The 22857-nt window shown below is 44.5% G+C and overlaps 1 protein-coding gene and 1 long non-coding RNA gene across 4 annotated transcripts in view; one reads left to right on the top strand and one right to left on the bottom strand.

Annotated features, from left to right (window-relative positions):
• Positions 1-10214, bottom strand: part of LOC131813751 (uncharacterized) — a 40512-nt gene extending 30298 nt beyond the window's left edge. For all 3 annotated transcript variants that reach the window (XR_009346949.1, XR_009346950.1, XR_009346951.1), the window contains exon 1: positions 9936-10214. This is a non-coding gene — a long non-coding RNA (uncharacterized LOC131813751). The remainder of the gene's footprint in view (positions 1-9935) is intronic.
• ATP8A2 (ATPase phospholipid transporting 8A2) overlaps positions 1-22857 on the top strand; it is a 608051-nt gene that overhangs the window by 557099 nt on the left and 28095 nt on the right. Inside the window, exon 35 of the mRNA XM_059144204.1 lies at positions 1394-1498. Coding sequence (XP_059000187.1) covers positions 1394-1498 — 105 coding nt within the window. The remainder of the gene's footprint in view (positions 1-1393; positions 1499-22857) is intronic.

The raw sequence follows: 22857 nt of genomic DNA, 5'->3' as shown, positions 1-22857 counted from the left end.
CCACCGCCTCTGCTTTGAACTGCGGAATGTTATCACTACTGAGTCCCCGGACTCAGCTTGGTGTAATTAAGGTATTATGTGTTAAAACCTGTGCGGCCAAGTGCTCGTGTTTACTTTGGAGGAAAGGAATGGCAGGCGCATATACGGTGTCTTCGGACTAATACTCCATTATAGATTAATTTGGAGTGTTAGGGGATGACTGGGCATTATCTTAACAGACTTTCTTCCCTTGAAGGTGGAGGGTGGGCGGGCGTATGTGATTTCCCGCAACAGCTCCCATCTCCCGACTGTTCCCGTTCCACAGTGCTCCCTCGCAAAGATGCTCCACATTTGTTCACCTTCTGTTTTTGAGTCCTGGTCCTTAACAGGGTCTTCACATCTGTTCACGCTGAAACGGCTGATAAGCTTTTTGGAACAAGGAAAACTGCCCTGTATTGCTAAGCTCGGAGCCTTTTTGCTTCTTGAGTTTTTCTTTTCCCGTCTCACACCCGTGTCAAGCTAACCGCCTTTCTTCAACTGTATCCTTTCCAACCAGGAGCTCTGTGTGCAGTCTCAACTTTGGGAGACCCTAGATCAGTCGCTTATTTGAACATTTGTCAGGTATTCTTCATTTAACCAGAAAAAGGGCGCAGGCAGCTATTCCTACAGTTCAAGGGGTGTAATGGAACCAGGCTAATGGAACCAGGCTGAGGTTTCAGCTGTGGTCAAGAGGCCAGCTTGTTTTCTTACTCCCTCAGTTGTTTTACTCTGGGGGCCCACGAATATGGGCCCTAATGGTAAGTCTCTGCAAGAGAAGGGTGGAAAAGCTGTGCCCGGATATTTGTGTTGACCCTAAATTTCAGATGCACAGTTTGACTTGAAGAGCGTGAACTCCAGCATTATAAATCCCATTCCTGCTGTGACCGTGTATCTTTCCGTGCTAAAAAGAGAACAAACTGCTCACCTGGGGCTCTGTGATCACAGGGGCCTGGGCCAAGGGACCTGCATATATCCACTTGGGGAAGGATTTAAAGCATCCCCTGGGTTCCCAGATCCTGCAGTGAAAAGCTTTAGAAATAGACCCGTGAACATCCGTGAGCCTGGATCTTTGGTCTGAATGGCGGGGGTCCTCAACCAGATCCTCAGGCTTTCAGCAACAAGCTGTGTTCTTTGGGGGATGTGGGGTAACAGGAGGTTCATGGTCCAAGTGTGTTCCTCAAAACTTGGGATGCTTCCCAGGTTCTGAAAGTAGAATCCTGGCCATACGCAGGGACAGTAAGAGTATTCCGTGATGTCCGAAGCCGCAGCCTCAGCCTCAAAGGGCTTCCAGAGATGACCCCAAAGGGAGCGACCGTCTCTACAGCTGTGTAAGTTTCATGTGTCATGTGCTTTTTGTCTTTCCCTTGTGATACAGGGCCAAGCACACCTGCAAAAAAACATTGCTGGAGGAGGTACAGGAGCTGGAGACGAAGTCCAGAGTGATGGGGAAGGCGATGCTTCGGGACAGTAATGGAAAGAGGTGGGCCAGCTTCGACCGAGTGTGTGGGGAGCACCAGTCCTCCCGGCCCTTCTCCCTACCTTTCCTTCCCGGCTTTCTGTTTCTCTTCTCGGTTTTCCATGTGAGCATGAACTGCTGTTTTAAGTGTTTTGGTTATTCTCTAAGAATACCATCATAGGGAGATTTAAATTACATTTTCTCTGTGGTCACATGAAATCTAGTCTGTCCCCAGGTAAAGCGGGGGGGTTTTATTGGGTCCGGGTAAAACAATACACATGTAGAAAACAGAAATAGTAGCAATACTACCCTGACGTGGACAAGTTCTGTTTTAGTTATATTACCAAAGAGTATTTAAAAACTAGGCCTTTGAAACCAGGGCCAGTTATTAGACTAGAGAATGAGTATTTACCATGAAGGTTTGTGTGCCAAATGACACCTGTTATTCATGTCAATCTTGTTATATATAGTTCATGGCAAGTATACATGGGCCTTTTTGTTTTCCTTTTCATGAATTATGATTTTCTGCTTGGGTTGAGAAAACTATCATGTGAACATCCAGGCTAGTTCAGAGAGACAAATGTTATCGTTCCCTTCCCTTATTTCTGGTAGAACCTCGGCCACCTCATAAGTTGGGTATGAGAAAAGCTTTTGATTAATCATTTTTGTTATGATGCTATTAGATTGCATTTAGTTAAAGCCCATATACTACCAAAGAAAGTCTACCTGCACCCAAGAACAGTTGAGCATCGCTGTCTTAAACACATGGCATGTCTGCAAGATTATGAGTACAGCTGTCCTGCAAATGCTTCGGAGGAAGTCTGTATGTACCTGCCAGGGAAACAAAAACCTACAAGTTGAACACTTTTAGAGACCCCTCCTGTGTGTCTTGTTTTATTCTGTTTATTCATACCATCTTTCAAAGTCATGAAGACAAAAAGCATTTCTTTATAAGAGAATCTGAATTTTGAGAAGTATTAGGAATATTGCTTTAAATTACTGCAGATGTTTTAGGAGAGGGGTAGTCGAGTCCGTAGCTGAAGTTGTGGTTTTTGTATTTGTTTATGGCATTTTTTAACAAGCGAGTCCATTAGCATCCGTTACATGGCAGCTGTGCTCGTCACTCTAAAAAATAATCTGTCAACAGGACAAAAACCACTGTCTTTAATAACCGAAAGCCATGAGTGTATGAGGACAGCGGCAAGGCCTTAAGCAGGTCTGTACAGAACCATTACACCAGGCAGCCCACGGCCAAGGCCAGCGCTCTCCATTAGATACTTTAGGCATAGTGCTTAGCACCTACTAGATTTTCAAGGACTTAGAAAATTCTTGACCCCCCCCCAAATGTTCATAAGCTCTAAAAATAGGGAGAAACCTCTTCAAATTGAAATTCATAAAGGCTTAAAACTCTACAAAATGCAGATCAATTTTAGTAACCACTTAGGTTTATTAAGTACACAATTTTGACTTCTTTGAAAACCACTCCCAGGGCCTCTTAGATCTCAAGAATGCTCACTCACACACAGTAGCTGCTGAGAGGTCTTGGGTAATTTCTAAGTCAAAAGAGAATTTCAAAGCCAAATTCTAAAACTTTTATGCGACGTTGGACAGGAAAACCTTGCGCCTCACATGGCATAGGAAGGCGCTTTGCCATGTTTGATCTAATATGGGTCAGGGTCTGATTCTGGCCCCGCAAGCTTATAAGGCTGGACATGGGGTGGGGAGCAGGGAGGTATTGAGAGGAGGCAGCAAACTGGGAGGCCATCTGGCTTGAGAGGTGAAGGTCTTCGCATGGGGGACGGGATGGAAAACAGGGCTTGGAGGAGGTGAGCAGACGGAAGTGATGAGTGCGTATTTCCGTCAGAGGGAGCAGCCTGTGGGTGGGGGGGTGCCCGGTGGGATTGTGTGCCCTGGTGCAATTCACCCCAAGGGATCTGGAGCCCGTGTTTCAGTTCTGGCTCAGCTGCTTAGCCATGTGACCTTGGACAAGCTATTTCCTACAGTGGGATGGTCTCTTCATCCGCAGCAAAAGAGTAGTATGTGGGGGAAGTGAGGCCGGGGCTGGAATGCAGAGTGTCAGCTGCTAGCCTTCACTTTGGTGGGGGGTGGGGGGGTGGGGGGTGGTGTATGAGCCCTCCTCACTGTTAATAAAAAGAATGGAATTTTTAAAACTCACATATCCTGTTCACAACTCACTTTTCAATGTTTCAGTGAATTTCGGAAGATAATTACAGCTTAAGTGTGGTCTCTTACTGTCTGCATTTTAAAATCTGTTTTCTGATCGCTTTGTCAATTTTGCAACCTTGTAGTTGTACCCAGGGCGCATGAAACGTGAGTGTGCCCCGCCCCCACCTCCTGACTGGGGCTCCTCTAGTCCCAGTGTCCTGCCTCACTTGTGTGATCGCTGCCTCCCATCAGCTTCGGAGGGCCCAGCCACCACCACCACCACCACTGTTTGTTTTTTTCTCCCTCCTAATTGCTCCCAGATTTTCTGGGTGGTCCTTTGCAAACTAGATAGTGGGACCGGCTCCTCTGATTTTGTCCTGCTTGGCCTCACAACTGTTCGTTTATCACCTTTGTTTGCTTCTTTCACACCTGCCTGGATTCCTGGGCGGCTCTGGTACCTGGAGGGGTGGGGGAGGGTAAGCCCAGGGCCTGGGGTGGGCGGGGAGGTTCCTTCAGCTCCCTTCCTCCTTTTAATGATTTAGAGACACCCTCCTGGAGTGAGCCTGAGTACTTCTCTCTCTCCTGACACGTTCCATTCCTTAATCCCACCGCCATCTAATATTTCAGTAGGCTCATGCGTCTCTCTGTTGCTTTTAGGCTGGTGCATAGTAAACACTCTGTAAATATTTGTTGGCTGACTGGCACTGCAAAAGCCCAGTGAGCTGGTGAGGAGGAGAGGAAGGTGAGCCCGCATTCTCTGTGCAGGGCAGCTGGAGCCCGTGGAGTAGGCCCACGTTAAGAGTAGCCATGGAGCGCTGCTGAGAGGCCAGCGGCCACTCAGCCTGTCATGAGGGGACCACTTACTTCACAGCTTCAGAACAGAGCTAACAGGATCACAGATGGACAGATGCATGGGACATTAGCATTGCCTCCCCATACAAAGATGAGTAAGGCTGGGAGCTGGTCCTCCCACCGACCCTGCCTTCCAGGGCCTCTGTTCGCCAGGTGTCCTCGACATCCCTAACCACCGGACAGCTATGCAGCTCAATGCTGAAAGCTTTCCTTAAGGCCCCTTCAGTACACTCTGCCAAGTCATAAAACCTAGGTCCAAGTCACCGGCAAATATTAGAGCAGTTTTTCTCAGGAATGTACTCATAAGAATATAGAACAAAAATTTTTATGCATTAATCTTAAAAAAAAAAAAAAAAAGGTCCTTTCATGCCAAATTTGCAATTACAATTTTGACGGTAGCTAGGAATTCTAAGTGTTCCCCTATGCCCTTTATCCATGCAATAAAATACTTCAACTTACCATTTTATTGATCTTGTCAAAGCCCCAAACTCTTCTATTATTTTGATAAACATGAAAATTTCATTAGCACACTCCTGCACTTTTGCATTAGTAAATTTTGTCTTCCAAAATGAACATGTGTCATTTATGCACAATTAAGCCTGTACTCATGACTTAGAGAATAAAAGCTGATAAGGAGAAAAAATGAGATCTATGACTGAGATATCGAGAAAGGACAGGGAAAAAAGAAAATGCTTCAGGTGGAAAATAGAAATGTTTTCATTTTGTCTTTTATTTTGTTTTTTTCCTGATGAAACCTTTTTCTTGGTGTATTGTCTGTGTACCTCACAAACACTAGACACTTGTTAATATTTGTATTGTTCAGAATACCTTTCCCCAAGCCATCTTCCCCAAAAAACTTGACCAAGAGATATCCCTCCTGTCCTGTGTGTAGAATAGAATCTATCATGCATGTCAGTACCTTGCACATGTCTCAAAAAATGAGCTAAGGAAAGAATTCTTTCTTTCAATGTTTTGGTAGTATTTTCTCCCTCTCCTTCTTTATTCCTAAAGTGTAACTCATGTGACTGTATTGTTCCTCTGGTGGAAGAAAATCTACTGGTGGCCACTTACCTTTATAAATATAATTTTTTTAAATGTCCAGGATGTCATGTAAGGTTGACAAACTAAATTTTCCCCCTTTAAATTGTTTTTCTTCCTCAGGGCAAAGTAGAGGATATTTGGGTATTCTGGGTATGACAGCAGTCAGGAAGCAAGGTGAATATATTTGATGAAAACATTGCGTTTTCTAGTTATACTTAATCCAAATAAACCACAAGAAGACCCTTGTTTTGTTTTAGAACTTCTTTCTGTTCACCACAGTTGTTGGAGTGGACGGGGGAGGGTAGGTCCCGGCTGATTTTTCTCCAGTTTCAAGGTCAAGGAGTTCTGGTTGCTACCCTTGGCTTTCACCAGCAAGGCAGTGGGATTCTCTTTCACTTAAGTGCCTCCCCGGAGTATGGTTTACTCTGTGCCCTGAGTAAAGGTAGCCGGGTGACTGGTCTTTGCCTTATAGTGAGTGATCACTGAATCTCTTACTTGGTTTTATGTCCTCATGAATGTTGATACATGGGCTCTGTGACCCCAGGGCCCAGCCGGCACACACAGGGTAATCTAGACAGCCTGTCTGCCTCTTGGGGATTCAGGAGGGAAACTTGATTCACTCCCGTGTCTGGGTGCCACAGCCTGGGCTCACGCAGCGCCTGTGTCATCAAGGCTACCGCTGTGCAGATAGGCGGGGCACGGGTCCAAGCCAGCCATCTGGGAATCCTAATGGAGTGTTATCAGGGGAAAAATAGAAGCCAGAGCCTGAAACATATCAGCACCATTTTCAAACACACCAAAGATCATTCCTCCATTCCAGGCGGCACTCACCTGGTGCTCTTTTAAAAACCAATTAAATTTTTTTAAAAAATTCCCCAGTACATTTTGAGGTGAGTAGCCACTATGCTTTGAGCTTTAAACAGAGATCCTTTGATCTTTAAAATAATGTTTAGGGATGCCTGGGTGGCTCAGTTGGTTAAGCATTTGCCTTGGGTTTAGGTCATGATCCCAAGGTCCTGGGATGGAGCCCCGAATCAGGCTCCCCACTCAGCAAGGAGCCTGCTTCTCCCTCTGCTCACTGTTCCCCTCCTTGTAAGCTCTCTTGCTCACGTTCTCCCTCTCTCTCTGACAAATAAGTAGATAAAATGTTAAAAATAAATAAAATAATATAACGTTTAAAAACTTTTTGGTGTTGTCACACCTCCCGGGTCAAAACTGTTTAATTGCTCAGTCAAAGATAAATGCAAGCAACCCTCAAAGTAGGAGATACACCAGCTTGATGATATCTTATTTCCTCAATGTAGACTTTGTATCAGTTCAGAAGGAATAGTTTTTCCTTCTAGTGTGGACTGTTGTCAGCTCGTGTCTCTCTGTCTTCCCTTTGTTTCCCCTTTCCACCCTTCTTCTCCCTAAAGTATCTATTAGTTTTTTATTAGCTAAAATGATAGGAAATTATGGCATCATTTTAGCAAACTTCTCCAGGCCAGGTGGCAAATGTCTGCTTCCAACACCTGGTTAAGATCTATTTCACTTCCAGCTGCATTTTTTCCATCACTGTGTCATGAAGCGGAGGAAAGAGCACAGGGCGTTGAGACAGACCTGAGCAGGGCTCTCTGAGCCCCGCCACTCACTCAGCTGTGTGACCTTCGTTGGGTTATTACCTTCTCTGAACTTCAGCTTTCTCATCATCAAGTGACTTGGAGTTTTAAGGGAAAGTGTACATATTAAATCTGTAGCAGATGGAGACGTTCGGGCAGTAGTAACCCCCAAGTTGTCCCATAACATGGAAGCTGAATACCAAGTTTCAGCTTCTAACACATGTGGGTTTTCCCCAGTGCCCTTAGAGCATACGTACAGCACACACACTGGGTCACCTCATCAGGGTATGCCCCCCTTGGCTGGGGCAAAGAGCATGGATCCAGCCCAGTCCCAGGCAAACCAGAGCAGCTTGAAGAAGCCACAGTGAATGTGGGGTCAGGAGCATGGGGGAGAGTTCGCAATCCTGACAGTTGCCCAAGTCAGCCTTGGATTCCGGCATTCACGAAGTCCACCTTGCAAAGAAAAGCATGTTCCCAGCCAGCTGTGTCCCACACCCAGACTGTCTGTACGCAGCACACCTCGGGCCGAGCTGGCCATCTTCTCTCGAGGCCCAGGCCTTCCTTTGGAGTTTCCCACCCACGCCCCCCCCCAATCAGTGACAAGTTGCCACAGTACCTCAGACACCTTTTCTGCATCATCCTGTCCCCTTTCTGCTGCCATGTACAGCAGGGGGCCAGGACGCTGAAACAGGCCATCTTTGCAGCCCCCGGACCGGCACCGTTCCTGGGGTCCGTGGCTTCTTTGCCCTGCTGTCCCCCTGACTGGCCCCCTGCTGTGGTGCCTCGCTCCACCCTCCACACGGCCGAGCCTGTTTCCAAAGCACGACCCTACGCCTGCCACTTCCTGGCCTAGAACCTTTCCTGTTAGCGGCCCAACTGAGGGCAGACTGGGGCCACACAGACATGTCCTCCTCTCCCTCTACTGGCCTCCGCCTCCCCTGCCTCCCAAGCTGCCCCTCCCCAAGCTTGCTCATGCTTTTCTGGTGCTCCCTCTTGGCCCTTCTCTGTTGGCTGGTTTTAGACGACAGTGTCCGTACTGGGTCGTGCTCTGGGTGCTCAGGAACAAATGAGGCAGACCCTTGTGCTGGGGGGACCTGCAGTCCTGAGGACATACGCTTCCACCTCCAGACCCCTCTCCGACGGGACTGAGTTGTCCGACTTCTCACCACTAGGATAATGTCTCCCTGGCCTGTCTTTATTCATTTTGAAAGTTTTTTCAGTTATTCAGATATTCAACATACACAACAGTAGGGCATCTAATACAAAGAACGGTATCCTCGGGGCGCAGATTTTGCCACAACCGCGTCATCTAGCTCTCGTTCGGCCCTGTTTGGGTTTCGCTGACGCTTACAAAGCAAATCCTCAGCCTCACATCTCACCCTCACATACTTCAGGATATTGCTCTAAATCTCACATCCTACATTTTAACATGGATTATCTGTTAATATATATTATGCTACTACATATAGACGCTGTAACTGCAGTGCCTATTATCACATCTAAAAAATTAACAACAATTCCTTGGTATCCGTTGACACCCAGTCTGTAAACAGATTTTCTGGGTTCTCTTGTTAGGGATTTTTTAGGTCTGTGTGAGGATCGAGGCAAGGGCCACATGTAACCTCTGGTCGCTGTGTTTTTAAATTTTTTTTAATCTCAAGGTGGACCCCCCTCTTCCTTGTTTTGAGCTCTCTTCCTTGTTTTTAATGCCATGGGCTTAACAGGAGTTATGCCCATTTTCTTTTTCTCACAATGATTATCACCACATGTTGTGAATGAGTTTGCTCATTCACAGAATGAGCCCTCAGAAAAGGGGGCTCAGCCTCAAGGAGGTGGGCTCACTTCTCCCCCTAGCATCACACAAGCAAAATCAGAGGCCAGACCCTCATTCCTGACTCCAGGCTTCCTTCAACAAAGCCAGGGCATTGAGAGCTCCCCAAGTGCTTGCATTTCCAATTGCATCTCAGTTAGCCTGTGTGGAAAGCAGTGGAGCCTCCAGAAAGACCAGGAGGGGTAGTTTCCTAAAAGCAGGAATCTGATTGGAAGCTTCAGGAAAAGGTCAAAACCTGCCACTTTGATAACGTTGATTGCAGAACTCCAAGGAAACTAGAAAATAATAGTTGAACATTGGTACCTTATCCACCCCTAAATGTAGAGAGAACCTGGAGACTCCCCCCACCCCCCAGGAATACGGAAGTCAAACAGTCTGTCAACTTTGGGGCAAATACAAAGGAGTCCACGGAGGCGCTCAGCTGCTTTGATAGGACTCAGAAAAGAAAAGCCTTATTGGGGAAGATGATTTCCAGCCAGAAGCACCTTAATGGAGACTAGGATGGTCTATGAGAGAAACTAATTAAGTGGATTTAATCCCACGTAGAGAAGAACACGGCGCAGCGATGGTGGTAGAGACTACAGGGCGAGGTTCTGAGAACAGTGGGAGAGTCCACCGCACCCTCACGCAAGCCCAGGGAAACTTGCGCCTTGCTGACAAATACTCAGAACAGGTGAGGAAACGCATTAGTAGAACAAAGGGAGTAAACGGCGCAGGAAATTACAGAAAGGCTCACTGGATTACCCAAATGGGGATTTCTGGTGACTGTTTGCATCCTGGGCACAGGAAAGAGAGAGGATGAGGAAAATCAACTCCTAGGGAAGTAAAACACCTAATTAGCATTTACCTAATGCCTAAGCCTCCTGTGTCAACGGAGAATAATTGGGTCTCTGTTATTTTACGGATGGTAAATCCTGAGTGCCTTTGGGATTGTTGTTGTTGTTTAATAATTTAAGAAAACTTTTATAAATACCTTTTGTCCTATGTTACGAAGCAAGTAAAGGACTTCTTGTTTCCCCTTTGAGTGGCTCATTAGCTGTGCTCCACATCCCAGGAGCCGAGCCACTGGCCGTTGCTGTAATGAAAGGATTGCCGAATGTTTATTCAGTCTCTGGGAGAGGATGAAGAAACCGTGGTCTGACTCGCTTCGGGGAAGTGAGCTGATGGGCGTGGAGGCAGGTCAGTGTCAGGTCTTGGCGTGCTCGTAACATGTCCTTAGACTCTGTATCCAGGATGACCTAGGCCCATTTATTTTGCCCATCAGGGCTTAGGTTAGTTGAATGTCAGCTCTCTCTATTGGCTGACAGGCCCCTTTTCGAAAATTATTTTTACTTGAGAGGCTAATGCCAGTCACGAATGCTGATAGCTCGTCTCGTGCCTTGTAAAGCAGTATGAAATATTCTAATGCCCTCCCCTTTTTTGGGGGGAAGTCAGTTTTATTTAACCCATTTGAACAACAATAAAAACATGCAGAGGTAAGTTTTTCAATAATATTTTTTCACCGTGTAGGTCTTATCATTTGAATAGCGATATTTCACATTCCAAGCAGAGATTAGTTCTTCGGGAGGTTTTGAGAAGATCTTAGCTAATCGCCTTTCTACTTCATTATCAGTGAGTGTCTGCTTTTTAGTGTGACTCCCTTTTCCTCCCTGCCTCCAGCTGTGATGGTGAAGCATTCCAGCCAGCAGAAAAGGGATGGCCAGGAACATCCACTCTGAAATCCAGTTACAATTTAAACATAATCCAGGAACCCAGATTCCTCTGCTCATTTCTCAATGGGCCGTTCCTAAATCCTTAGGGAGGCTGAGGAAAGAAGGGTAGACCCCCTAGCACCCCAAAAGTACAGGTGCAAATTTGCTTCTGTAGTGCCTTTAAGAGAATTATGGAATCCCTTGGATGTATTAGACTCTGAGGTGAAAAGAACTTGAGAGGCAGTGCTGGACCTTTTTGTTTATTTTGGGTGTGTTTTTGTACATAGCGCTGATAAGAGCACACACACCCAGGTGCCAGGGGTGGGTTTGTGGCAAGGGGCAGTGGTTGCCATCTCTGTGCCTGGCACTTGGAAAGCCAGTTACGGGCCATTTGGCTGCAGGTGAATAGGACATCATTGACCTTGTCGTCGAGAACTCAGAGAATTTGTAAAAACTATCACTCAGAGATGATCGTTATGGCAGGAATTGCTGCATTTAGCATGGATTTGTTGAACTTTGGGAGAAATCTCTCTATTAATAAGAGCAGAAGAAGAAAATTAATGTGTCTCTCAAGTGCACAAAAGAGGAAATTCATCCACAGGCCAGGACACAGGAATGACTACTTATCTTACAGTGTTGGTGGTTTAGCCATTCAGTGAGTTGCAATTACGTCTTCCCTTTCTAACAAGGCAGTGATAATGTGGTTATTCAGTGTTTATTCTCTTGCCCTAGCAATTAGGATTGGCTCAAGGCACCTCAGGAGGTGGTAATTGGGAATTCACACTTGCTAATGAGTAAACATGTTGGCTTCATAGCAAATAGAATCAGTGTTTGGCTTAATACGGACAAGTCATTTACTCATCATGCAACAGATATTTACTGAAAACCGAGGAGGTGCCAGGCCAGGGTGTGGCATGGGATGAAAAAGATGGGTCCCCGCCGTGTTCGAGCTCACATACCAGTGAAGGCAACAGCGAACAAACCAGCAAGTAAATAAGAGAATCAGTGATGACCACTATGAGGAACATGGAACAGAGGTTTGTCGTGGAGGAATGAATGGGTTTGTGTGTCAGGAAAGCCTCTCAGGACAACACTTAGAGACCTAACCCAACAAAGATCTGGGGAGGATGCATCACAGACGGCAGGAAGAGTTGGTGATCAGGCTGATGCTTACAAAGTACGGGGCTAAGTCACCCAAGGGGCCAGGTAAGGATACAGGGTCAGGATTTCAGCCACCAGGAGCCATGGAAAGTGCTTAAGCAAGAGAGATGCATGACCCAATGCTGTAAAATACGTGATTGCCATGCTATTCGAAAGCCATAGACTCCCATTCTTCAAACGTTAGGTTAAATATATACATATGTATATATACATATATATATACATACTTTTTTCATATATATATGAAAATACAAAAAAGTAAAAAAGAACTTTTTTTAGTATCAATTCATTACAGCAGTTAAAATGAACACATTTGTTTTAAAGTCAATTAGTTTAACAGTGAGATGATTTTTCAGAATGATAGAAATTTGAAGTAAGTCTTATGGAGGACAGATGTCTTATCCAAATTTTTTCTATTTTCTTTTGGCCACATTGAGAAAAGCCCTGATGTACAAAGATCAGTTGCCATATTAATAGTGTTTCGTTGGGGCACCTGAGTGGCTCAGTGGGTTAAGGTTCTGCCTTCAGTTCTGGTTATGATCCTGGGATTCTGGGATGGAGCCCTGCATCGGGCTCCCTGCTCAGCAGGAATTCTGCTTCTCCCTCCTCCTCCCTCTGCCCATCTCCTCTACTTGTGCTCTCTCACTTTCTCTCTTTCTCTCTCAAATAAATAATAAAATTAAAAAAAAATAATGTTACATGGTTCACCTCATAATCTTAGTCTATTTTCTTTGGTTCTTATGTTTAATAATATATTTGCTTACTATGTAAAACAATATAAATAATAATATATAAGTATGTATTACTCAATAACTGAGTAATCATTATTAAATAGAAATAGAAATAATACAGAAATAATTTATATCAATAATATAAATTTGCCTACATTTCTTATAAATGACTCAAGTCATATGAAGAAGCAGCCAACAGTTTACATAAGCACTAAAATTCTCTAAAATAGCCTCACAGATATTAATTGTTCTCTTGTTACATAACTGACTTATGCAGACATGAATACGGCCAAGCAATGTACTTGAAACAGAATAGACTAATTGCCAGTATTATTTTGTATATAATGGACATAAAATGCTTTTTTAAGAGTAACAATATATAATTACAACCTTTCTAGTAAGTGACCTATTTATATAGTTGAATATAAAAAAATTTAATTTTAAATTTTTATAGAAGGAGGTTAACTTGAAAACATTAGTGGCTTTTAATATATTAAGGTTTGCTGTGCATTACATAAAATATTTAAAGGTTTTTGTCTTAAATGTTTTTAAAAATATATCATGTATAGAGAATGCAACTTAAAAACTAGTGGTTGAGGGGTACCTGGGTGTCTCAGTCATTTAAGTGTCTTACTCTTGATTTCGGCTTAGGTCATGAACTCAGGGTCCTGAGTTCTAACCACGTGGTGGTCAGCGGGGAGTCTGCTTGTCCCTCTCCCTCTGCTGCTCCCCTCACACACTCACTCTCTCTCAAATAAATAAATAAGTAAAATCTATAAAAACTAGTGATTGAAAAATAGTAAACAGTGCTGTAACTTTGAAAGCATATATTACCCCTGTATTTCAATTTAATCACAATATCCAGAAGCATACATTCATCAAAAAATTTGAAGACTTTGGTAAGAATATACACTTTAGAGAAAGTAAAACACGTGTAGTTATTTTAATGTCACTTACACATATAGTTTAGGGAATATAAATTTAGGGATTAACTTAATTTTTGGCATTTAAATTAAAAAAGTATAACTGTAACTTTTATATGCCCTCTCTGAATTTATGGATAAATATCATTTTCCATCACTGGTGGAATAAAGAATTTCCAATTCTGCCCTAGAGTTTTTTTTTTTTTTTTTTCTGGTTCATCACAAATAGTCAAGATTTCAGATGGAAAAATTTTTAGCTATTCCATGTATTTCTAGAATGACAGTTGTTTTGTTTATTAAAGCACTGGTATGTCACCAAGACCTTTTATCGTCCTGGCTATATCCTACCTGTTCAGAAAGCATTTGCTTTTCTAAAAAAAAGCTAAGGACAGGAACTTGCTGATAGTGCTTTTGTCATTTGCAACTTGGGGATCATTGTCCATGCTGTCATCTTTCTGCCATGCTCGCATATCTATTGAAAATTGAAGAAATATCCACGTTGCCACAGGCTAGAGACAAAACCATTTCCACGCCCTCCGTTCAGGCAGAGTCTTGCACTGGCTGCAGAAGACACAGGCATTCAGGGAGAGCAAGGAGGCATGGGCTGGTAGCGTCCATGTTGCCGGTTGTATTCTTTGACCAGGCGTCTACAGATACTCTGTGTGCTGGAGCACTGGAGACGCTGTGACTTTCAGAGTAGGAGCCCAGGGAGCTTCTTGTTGGATAACCCAGAGAAAGGCTGCAGCCACGTGTCTCCTCAGCATTCTGACCTCTGCTGCTTTATATGTGCAAACCGTGCCATCCTAGGTGGACTGGCTGAAGACCGCTTCGCTGCTGTTCCTCAGAGTTTCTCCCTTTAGTTTCTTCAGTATGGAGAAATGGAAATACACTTGCGGCCTCAAAAACAAGGGAGTTGCATTTGTGCTGTTTTGTGGGGACTGTCTCTGGGAAAAGTGCACTGTCTGATTCCAGATAAAGAGTTTCCATGAGGATCTTTGGGGATTTCTTCCATTAGGCCCAGCAGACGTTCTCATTTATGTACTTTAGATGCTCGGTTCTTATTGTTCCTTTAGGCGACTTTTTCTTCTTCCTTTTTATGTAGTATTCTCAAAGGACATAACCACATCATTCCATGAAGTTTACTTCATTGTTCTGTCACTGCTGGATTCCTTGCATTAATTTCTTTCTTGAGCACAGAAGCTTATACTTAAACCATGCATAGATTTCATGTTTTCTGACTTTTGTTCTTTTATAGCTCTGTTGGAACATGTCCAACTTATGACATCATTAGAAATGTTGCACAGGCTCTGAGATGCACCTTCTGTTTACTCATCTTGATTTTCTGTGCTGCTGTTCATGTTAGTGTCCATAACAAATATTTTCACCTTTCTAACAACTGATATGTGTGTATATAATGTGTGTGTGTGTGTGTGTGTGTGTACACATTTCTCATCAGCTTCTACCACTTACAAGAATAAAAGAATATCTGCCATTTACAAGAACAACAAAAAAAAATGAAATCATAACAAAAGAAAAACCTGATCATTGAATTTATAGTGAAGTTTATCATTTGTTCTCCCAAACCTGTGTCCACCCATCTGTGAACAGGACAGGACACCATGCTCCTTTCTTTTTTTGAGTCTTCTTCTTTATGTTTTGATTTTTAAAGATTTATTTTAGTGAGAGAGACTTATTTTGATTTTGAGAGAGTGCGCACATGCGTGCTTGCAAGTGGCGGGAGGGGCACAGAGGGAGAGAGAGAGAATCTTCAAGCAGACTCCCGCTGGGCACAGAGCCTGACTCAAGGCTTGATCCCAGGACCCATTAGATCATGATCTGAGCTGAAACCAAGAGTCATACACTTAACTGACTGAGCCACCCAAGTGCCCTCTTTTTGTTTCTGTAGACCATCACCCATTTACATCCAAACTCTACAAACATTTTGTACTAAACCCCTGCTGACAAGTAGTTTCATGACTTTTTTAAAATGTCTGTGAGTAGGCATATCCTGTTGTTGAAGGTCACATTATAAAAGTATATCTCTCTGACAGAACCTTGGTTCATTCTCTTCCTAAGCTTCAGGGATCAGCCTGGATAAAAGTGGAGTTTCTGAGAAGTTTCCACACATGGTTGCTCATACTTATTCACTCACTCAGAGATGCCAAAGTTGTCATCCTTTGTGCTGATGCTAATTCAGGCAAGAGCATGTACTGAGCCTTGCATTTTGCCAGAGATCGTGCTAGGTGATGAAGAAATAGGAGAAGAGTAAAGTGATGATGTCAGATGAGCAGATAAGGAGAATGGGAATACAGTGTGCAAAGTGCTTTAAGAGAATGATGGAGAGACTGTCAGGAGTGGAGAGCCCAGTGCAAATTAGAATTTGTTCACAGGGAGTAAAGCAGGGGAAGGGGATTCTGGCTGCAGAGAATAACTCTGCAGAGTTCTCCTAACACAATGAAAAGTTTCAGTATGAGGGGCCGGGAGTCCATCATGGTGGTGAAAGGTTACGTTGGACAAGTAGGTAAGAACCAAATCATGTGACCCATGATGAGGTTGCCGTTTTATTCTCTGAGCCACAGGGAGCCATTAAAAGCCTCACTAATTAGAAGTAGCTATTGAATGAGATCTCATGAGTAGAGAATATTAAAAAGAGCCACTTGGCCTTTCTTCATCAATGTCTCTACAGTTTGTACAAAAATGAGGTAAAGCTGTGCCCAGAATTCCTCTGTCATATGGGGCTGTGTCAGGATGTGCATGTTCACTCCCCTGCTCTAGAACAACTTGGGTTACAAGAAGGCTCTCTTATAGTGGTTTCACACTCTTTTTGAGGAGAAGAGGAAACTTCTAGGTTGCTAACTGCCTGGCAGATAAGCACCAAACAAGCAAATATGCAATTTAGGGTAATGCCCCCCCCCCCAACCCCAGGCTGACATCCAGCCCCAGGGACTTCCTAGCCCTGCTGACACGGGAAATGCAATTTCTCAGACAACACCTAATGGGTAGCTGTTTATATAACATAGATGTTATTTGTCCTATAACATACCAGCTATAAATAACATATGCTGGTTACAAGAATGAAAAAGATGGTAAAACTTAGATTACTATTATGAATTATATCCAAAAACTGTACTTCAGCTAATAACCACAAGATGTATCTCAAGGCCACAAGGCCAAGAATGAGTAGCCAAGTCCCATCTTGTCCTCTCCATACTCTTTCAGGTTAACGCTACTCTCCTTGATGCTTTCCTGGGCATACACTCTGCGTTCCTCCAAGTCTGTCGTTGGACCAATGGCTTGTAATTGTTTTAGAACAAGAAATCTTCTATCTATAGAGGCTGCTTCCCATTGCAAATAAGACAGGCCCTAATTCAAACCACCCTTCAGGTCATGAGACATCCCAGCTTGTCCAATTTGAACCTCATGCTAGAGTCCAGTCATGGTGGTTGGGTCCCTGGCCAGGAATGACACCAGGACCCAGACTATTTCTGCATTTTCACTTTGCTTTAACACTTGATACAAAGTCTGATCTAGCCCTTGTCCTGATTCCCAGGGAGGTCACCCCACATCAACCTTGTTCACAACCGTTGGAAGGAGAGTTTGCCCCTGCCAAGCAAGCAGTTCAGGGGAAGGGGCCATGTTGTGCAAACCCTTACAATCGGGGAAGTGCTGTGGGGCTTAGTTTAGGTTTGGATTACCAGAGTCCATGCACATGGGATTGTTGGGGTAGCGGGGTGTCACTCTGGCGAGGCGTGCTCCTCAGCAGGGGAGGAAAGATGTGGATGTTGGTGGAAATAGTAACATGTCCACTTTAGACCTCTGATCATCTGATGAAAGCTATGCCCTGTCCCTCTACGTGTCCGTTTTGCATTCGATTTTTAGGGGATTCACTAACCTCTTGAAGACTGTTGTTCGTCTCAAAAAAATTGCGTCATTTCTAGAGCAGAGATGCATCTTTCTCTTAGACTGTAGTGTTGTCCTGTATGCTTTCTCCATTCTGGAAGCACACTATCTAACACTGGAGATAAACTGTGGTTTTAATTCACTATTTCACCATTTTCATGGATGACCCGGAGAGATGCCAAGTAAAACATACAAAAAATTAACTGCAAACATCCAATTCATTCTTTAAAAAAAAAAAATCATAATCCAAAAGTTTTTTTCTACTGGGAAAGAGAAGGAAAACATGTTTTCCCTGTCCTGTGCCCCATGTAGTTTTATTTTCTACCACATCTTTCCTAACGCTATCCCTACATCGTTGCCATGAATCTTTCCACAGACTGCTAGGAACCAAGAGTAAGGTAATCTGGCCAGACCTGTCAGAGCAGCCACATACTGTGGGATCAGGGTGAGCCTTTTCAATGAGAAACTCTTCTCTAACCTGGAAAACATGAGCAAGCAAGGATGTGGACAATCATCTCATTTTGTACTTGGGAAAGAAATGGTTTGCCAGAAATGCCAGGCAATTTTAGCAGCTGTTCTACCTGGAAGAAGGCAAGGACCTGACCCCTGGAGAGCCCTTTCAACCTTGTCTATCCATGTGCCTATCAGTTTTCAGTAAATCCTGCTTTGAAAGTAATGAAAGAAGACCCTGGCAAAGTCTGTGTGGTGTTGCCTCCCTCCCCACGTTCACCCTGAAGAGGCTTCTTTGTAGAAGAAACTCAGGAGGATTCGATGGGTTGCCAAGACCATCCGTGGCCACCAGCCAAATAGAGTTGGTGGGGGGGGGGGGGGTCACATTTCCCAGCTTTCTGCAGCCCAAGTCTGGTTCTCAATCTGGACAGCCTTCAAAGGACACCCGATAACTGAATGTTAATTTTCCTTTTCTGTTTACCTTAGCAGTCAACACACAAATTTTAAAAGGCAGCTGTGGTATGGTTCCTGCTTGTTGCACATAGAATTTTCCAGCAGGTGTGGCCTCCCTTGAACAATTATTGCACACTTGTTCTCTTGAAACTGCTGATTTAAAAACCCACTGTTTATAGTCACTTTCTGCTGAAGAATGTGGATTAATTTTTAAATTTTTTTTTAACTTTTGGATGAAGAAGACATTTTTCAAGAGACACATTCAGGTACTTAGCCCAGCTACTTGGCCACAGGAAACAGAATTGTGAGTCTCCATACAGGATTATGGAAAATGAGATTTTAGCTCCAACTCCAAAGCAGCTCAGCTAGTTAATGCGGCCCTGACTCAGATTAGTGCCTGAGGAGGGCCCAGCTGAAGCCCTTGCATGTCCAGCCCTAGCCAACTCAGTGTTGGGGGCTGAGTAGGGGGCTGTGTAGGCCAACTGTCTCTTGGTGTCCCATGCCTCAGATGTCATTTCTGCTGTAAGAATGAAGACCCCGGACTCCAGCGCCTGCATGGGAAGCTGGGAAAAAACATTGACCCCCCAGTAAAGGGAATGGCAGCCACACACAGGTAGGAAGGCGAGGCCCCTGCTACATCTCGTTACAGCACGTGCACTGGCAAAGGGAAGGAAGCTCAGAGGCACACAGATGACTTTTTCCAGTGGCTTTGTCTGGCTCTACCTAGGACCTAAGTGATAATATCACACTGTTCCACGTGGGATGAGGTAGAAGGGCAGGAGAGAATACTTCCCAGTGTTGGTAGTGGAGTAGCCGGACTCCAGAGTACGCACGATCGTGAGTTCATTCACCCCTTTTTAACATCTTACTGACACACAGCCCCATCTTGTTCCAGAATGGACTTTAAACCCCTCAAAAACATGAATCAAGTGTTCTAGTTTAAAAGATAATTTGTTGAAGATTTCTAGCTCTCTCCAAGGGCTGGGCCAAACTTGGTGTGACTCACTCACGGTCTGAAGTCCTATCAGCAAAGACCCTCTGCCAAGATCTGCACATTTTCCGCCCTGTAATTCTCATAAAGAGAATTTATTGTATTCCCCACCAGTTGGGCCGTGCCATTTTCCCAGGGAGACCGTATGATGCAGCCACCTGCTTCTACTTTATGCTTTTCCTCTCTGTGAGACTCACTCGAGCCATCTGACTCTTGTGAATACTGGGAGAACACAGAGGTCAGGCTGTGCCAGGTACCTTGATCCCTCATTATCTTTAATTAGTGTTTAGGAGGTTAATCGGTACTGAAGCTTACCTTTCCTTACTTTGACAATTGAGTCGGGGGACCCTGGGGCCAACTCTGAATTGTTTGTTTGGATTCTTACTTGAATTTGTAAAGCCCAGTGTCAATTGTGGAGCCCCAGATGCTATGTGTATTGGAGGGGTCCTAGGAGAGGAGGAGCAAAGTATGGGATGGTTACTTTCACTGTAATTAATTTGCAGCTTCATGGGCCTACAAGAAAGTTTGCTTTTTTTCTTTTTTTAAAGATTATATTTATTTATTTGACAGAGATCATAAGTAGGCAGAGAGAGGCGGGGGGGGGGGGGTGTGGGGGTGGGGGACTGGTGGGAAGCAGGCTCCCTGCTGAGCGAGCAGAGAACCCAAATGTGGGGCTTGATCCCAGGACCCTGGGATCATGACCTGAGCCAAGAGCAGAGGCTTTAACCCACTGAGCCACCCAGGCACCCCGAAAGTTTGCTTTTTTAAAAGAAACTCACATTCATGAACAATCTCAATGATTTCAGACTTCACCCAGGTCTTCAGCTCGAAATGGCAAATTTGTATCATTTTACATATAAAGACAAGTTCACATTCAAGGAATTTAATTGATTACAATACTGTTATTAAGTCCTTACTGCTATGTCTTTCCCTTCATTAGATGCTCTGTCAAGTCACAGATCATTTTCAGTCTTTTACGTGATAAAGCTCCTAATTATACTCTCACCCAATAGGCTTCATTGTTCAAAAACTGTCCTTAATACCTGGCTTAAATTTCCCTCTGTTCTTTCCCAGCCCCCTGTGCTCTCTCCAGCTATTATCTGTAAGCATCAAGTCCTTTAAAAATCATCATTGCCTTTTTATAAATATTCTTTCCACCCTCTCAAGTGCGTGTCTTCCTCTCCTTCGCCACATGTACATACTTGCCCTTATTAAAAGATAAACTGAAGCATGTTAAAAATTGAAAGAGTCTATTTGAGCAAAAATCAGTTTGAATCAGAAGCAACAGACCAGATGTGGTTTGAAGAGCGCATCCGACAGGAAGGAACTCCGGGAGAGAGCTTCATAGAGAAAAGGCGGCTGCAAAGGAAGGAAATTATGGATTGGCTATCGCCAAAAGCCCAGTTGTGTTTGTGATTGGTTGTCCTTGGGTTTCAATTTCATAACCGTGAGGTATTTACAAGCTCAGACTTTGGTTTGCCTACCATTAAAACCACATCCGTCTAAGGACCTCCTTGTTTCATTAATATAACACCCTTAAATGAGGCCATTGTTTTCAGACTTCATGTGAGGGTGAACTTTGGACCTGTGCTGAAATGCACCATTTCCATTGTACAAGAAAGTAACTCTGAGCCAGTCTGTGTCTGTCTGAGGAGTGTTGACCCTTCTTTGGCAGAATGAGAATGTCGACTTGGTTGTTCTGTGGCCCAGGAAACGCTCTTCTTTACAGAGAAGCTCCTTGTGACGGGATCCTGGCAGGTCACTCCAGCTCCTTCCCTGCCCCAGGATGATGATGGGCCTGCGTGGCCTTCGGAAGGAGAAAGACCAAGGGCCCTGCGGCCTGGCCCTTTTCATCTTTGTCTTTGCTTCTGTACTTTGGCTCACCTGCATTTATTCTTGATGCCTCCAATCCCACCACAAACAAGCCTTCAGCACCTTCCTTGTGCTGGGCACTGGTTTTGGTGAACAAAAGAGAGAGAACTGACCCTCCAAGAACATACCTTCCAGTGGGGCACTGAAAGTAAACACAAACTCTGGAGTGAAAAGGGAGATGAAGAAAATTAAAGCAAAGTTCAGGGGTGGGCGTAAGGAGGCAGGGAGGTTTACAGTGGATGCTCTGAGGAAGACTGCCCTGAAGCAGGGAGCTACCATGAAGAACATCCCAGAGAGACAACCAAGCACAAAGACCCTGATGTGGGAAACAATTTAATATTCTGGGAATGGCAAGAAACAAGAAAGGCCGTGTGGCTGGGGCAGAGGGAAGGAGGGAGGGGAAGCATCGTAGGGGACTGGGTTTGAGAGGAAGCCAGGGTCCTGCATACAGCGTATGCTTTTGAGCAGGGAGACGGCACGGGCCAAAGGGTAGAAATAGAACTTTCACAGAACTTGAAGCCTGGAAAGCCGCCTCTTCCTGACCAGCAACGGTGCTTCCGCCCTGAGTTCTTTTGCTTTGTCCTTTTTCCCAAATGCCCCATCAGGAAACACACAGAGCCTGAGCTACTCCTCCCTCACTGGGGCACACGCGGGGCTTTTCAGCCCACCACAAGGCATTTCACCCAGGCCTTGCTGGGTCAGCCAGGTGCCCTGCTAATTTATCTGTTCCTAACAGCCCCGTGACTCCGACCTGACCTTTTCATAGGCTTTCTGACTGGACCACGGAACTCACCCTTGTAGAAGGGGAGCCTCACTACCTCGTTACAAGTCGTGAAATGAGGTAATGGTTTCCATATGTGCGGGGGCTGTCATTCAAATTGGACTTCGCCTGCTCTGCTAATGAGGTCAGACGGCTCTGCCTGGGGTGGACGGCCTCTCCCTGGGGTAGGCGGCTGCCAGAGATGGATGAGAGAGTCTCCCACCCCCTTTCAAGGAGCCCAGCGAGGTAGCATTTCTTCGCACTGGAAAAGAACACAAAATAGAAGGAAACGGATACATTTTTAGGTTTGTTTAAACTTTTTATTTTGAGATCATTGCAGCTTCAAATGTGGTTGTAAGAAATAATACAGAGAGAGCCCATTTAGCCTTTAGTCCGTTTCCCCCCATGGGGACTTCTTGCAAAACTATAGGAACAGTATCATGGCCAGGGAATCGACATTGATGCAGTCAAAACAGGAAACATTTCATCACCACAGGGATCTTCATATCTTTTTATAGCCATGTCTACCTTCTGCCCTTGCCTTAGCTCTGGGCAGCTGTTAATCTGTTCTCTATTTCCGTAATTTTATCATTTCAAGAATGTTAATACATGAGTCGTACAACATGTAGTGACCTTTCTTCACTTAGCATAACTCTCTGGGGACTCATCCAAGTTCCTGCGAATTGTGCATGATTTCTTCTTGTTTCTTGCTGAGTAATATTTCATGGTATGGCTGCACCACACTTTGTTAGACAGTTCACCTGTTACAGGCTATCTGGGTTTCGGCTTGGGGCTATAATGAGTAAAACTCCTGTAAACATTTGTTTGCAGGTTCCTCTGTGAACACAAGTCCTTATTTCTCTGGGATAAATGTGCAGGAGAGCAACTGCTGGGTTTGTGGTAGTTGCTTATTTAGGTAGATTTTTGTTTTGTTTTGTTTTTCCGTTCTGTGGGGTGGTAGTT

Source organism: Mustela lutreola, chromosome 13, assembly GCF_030435805.1.
Source record: "Mustela lutreola isolate mMusLut2 chromosome 13, mMusLut2.pri, whole genome shotgun sequence".
In the NCBI taxonomy this organism is placed as follows: domain Eukaryota; kingdom Metazoa; phylum Chordata; class Mammalia; order Carnivora; family Mustelidae; genus Mustela; species Mustela lutreola.
Note: the sequence above shows the minus strand (reverse complement) of the source record. Positions and strands in the feature narration are given on the sequence as shown.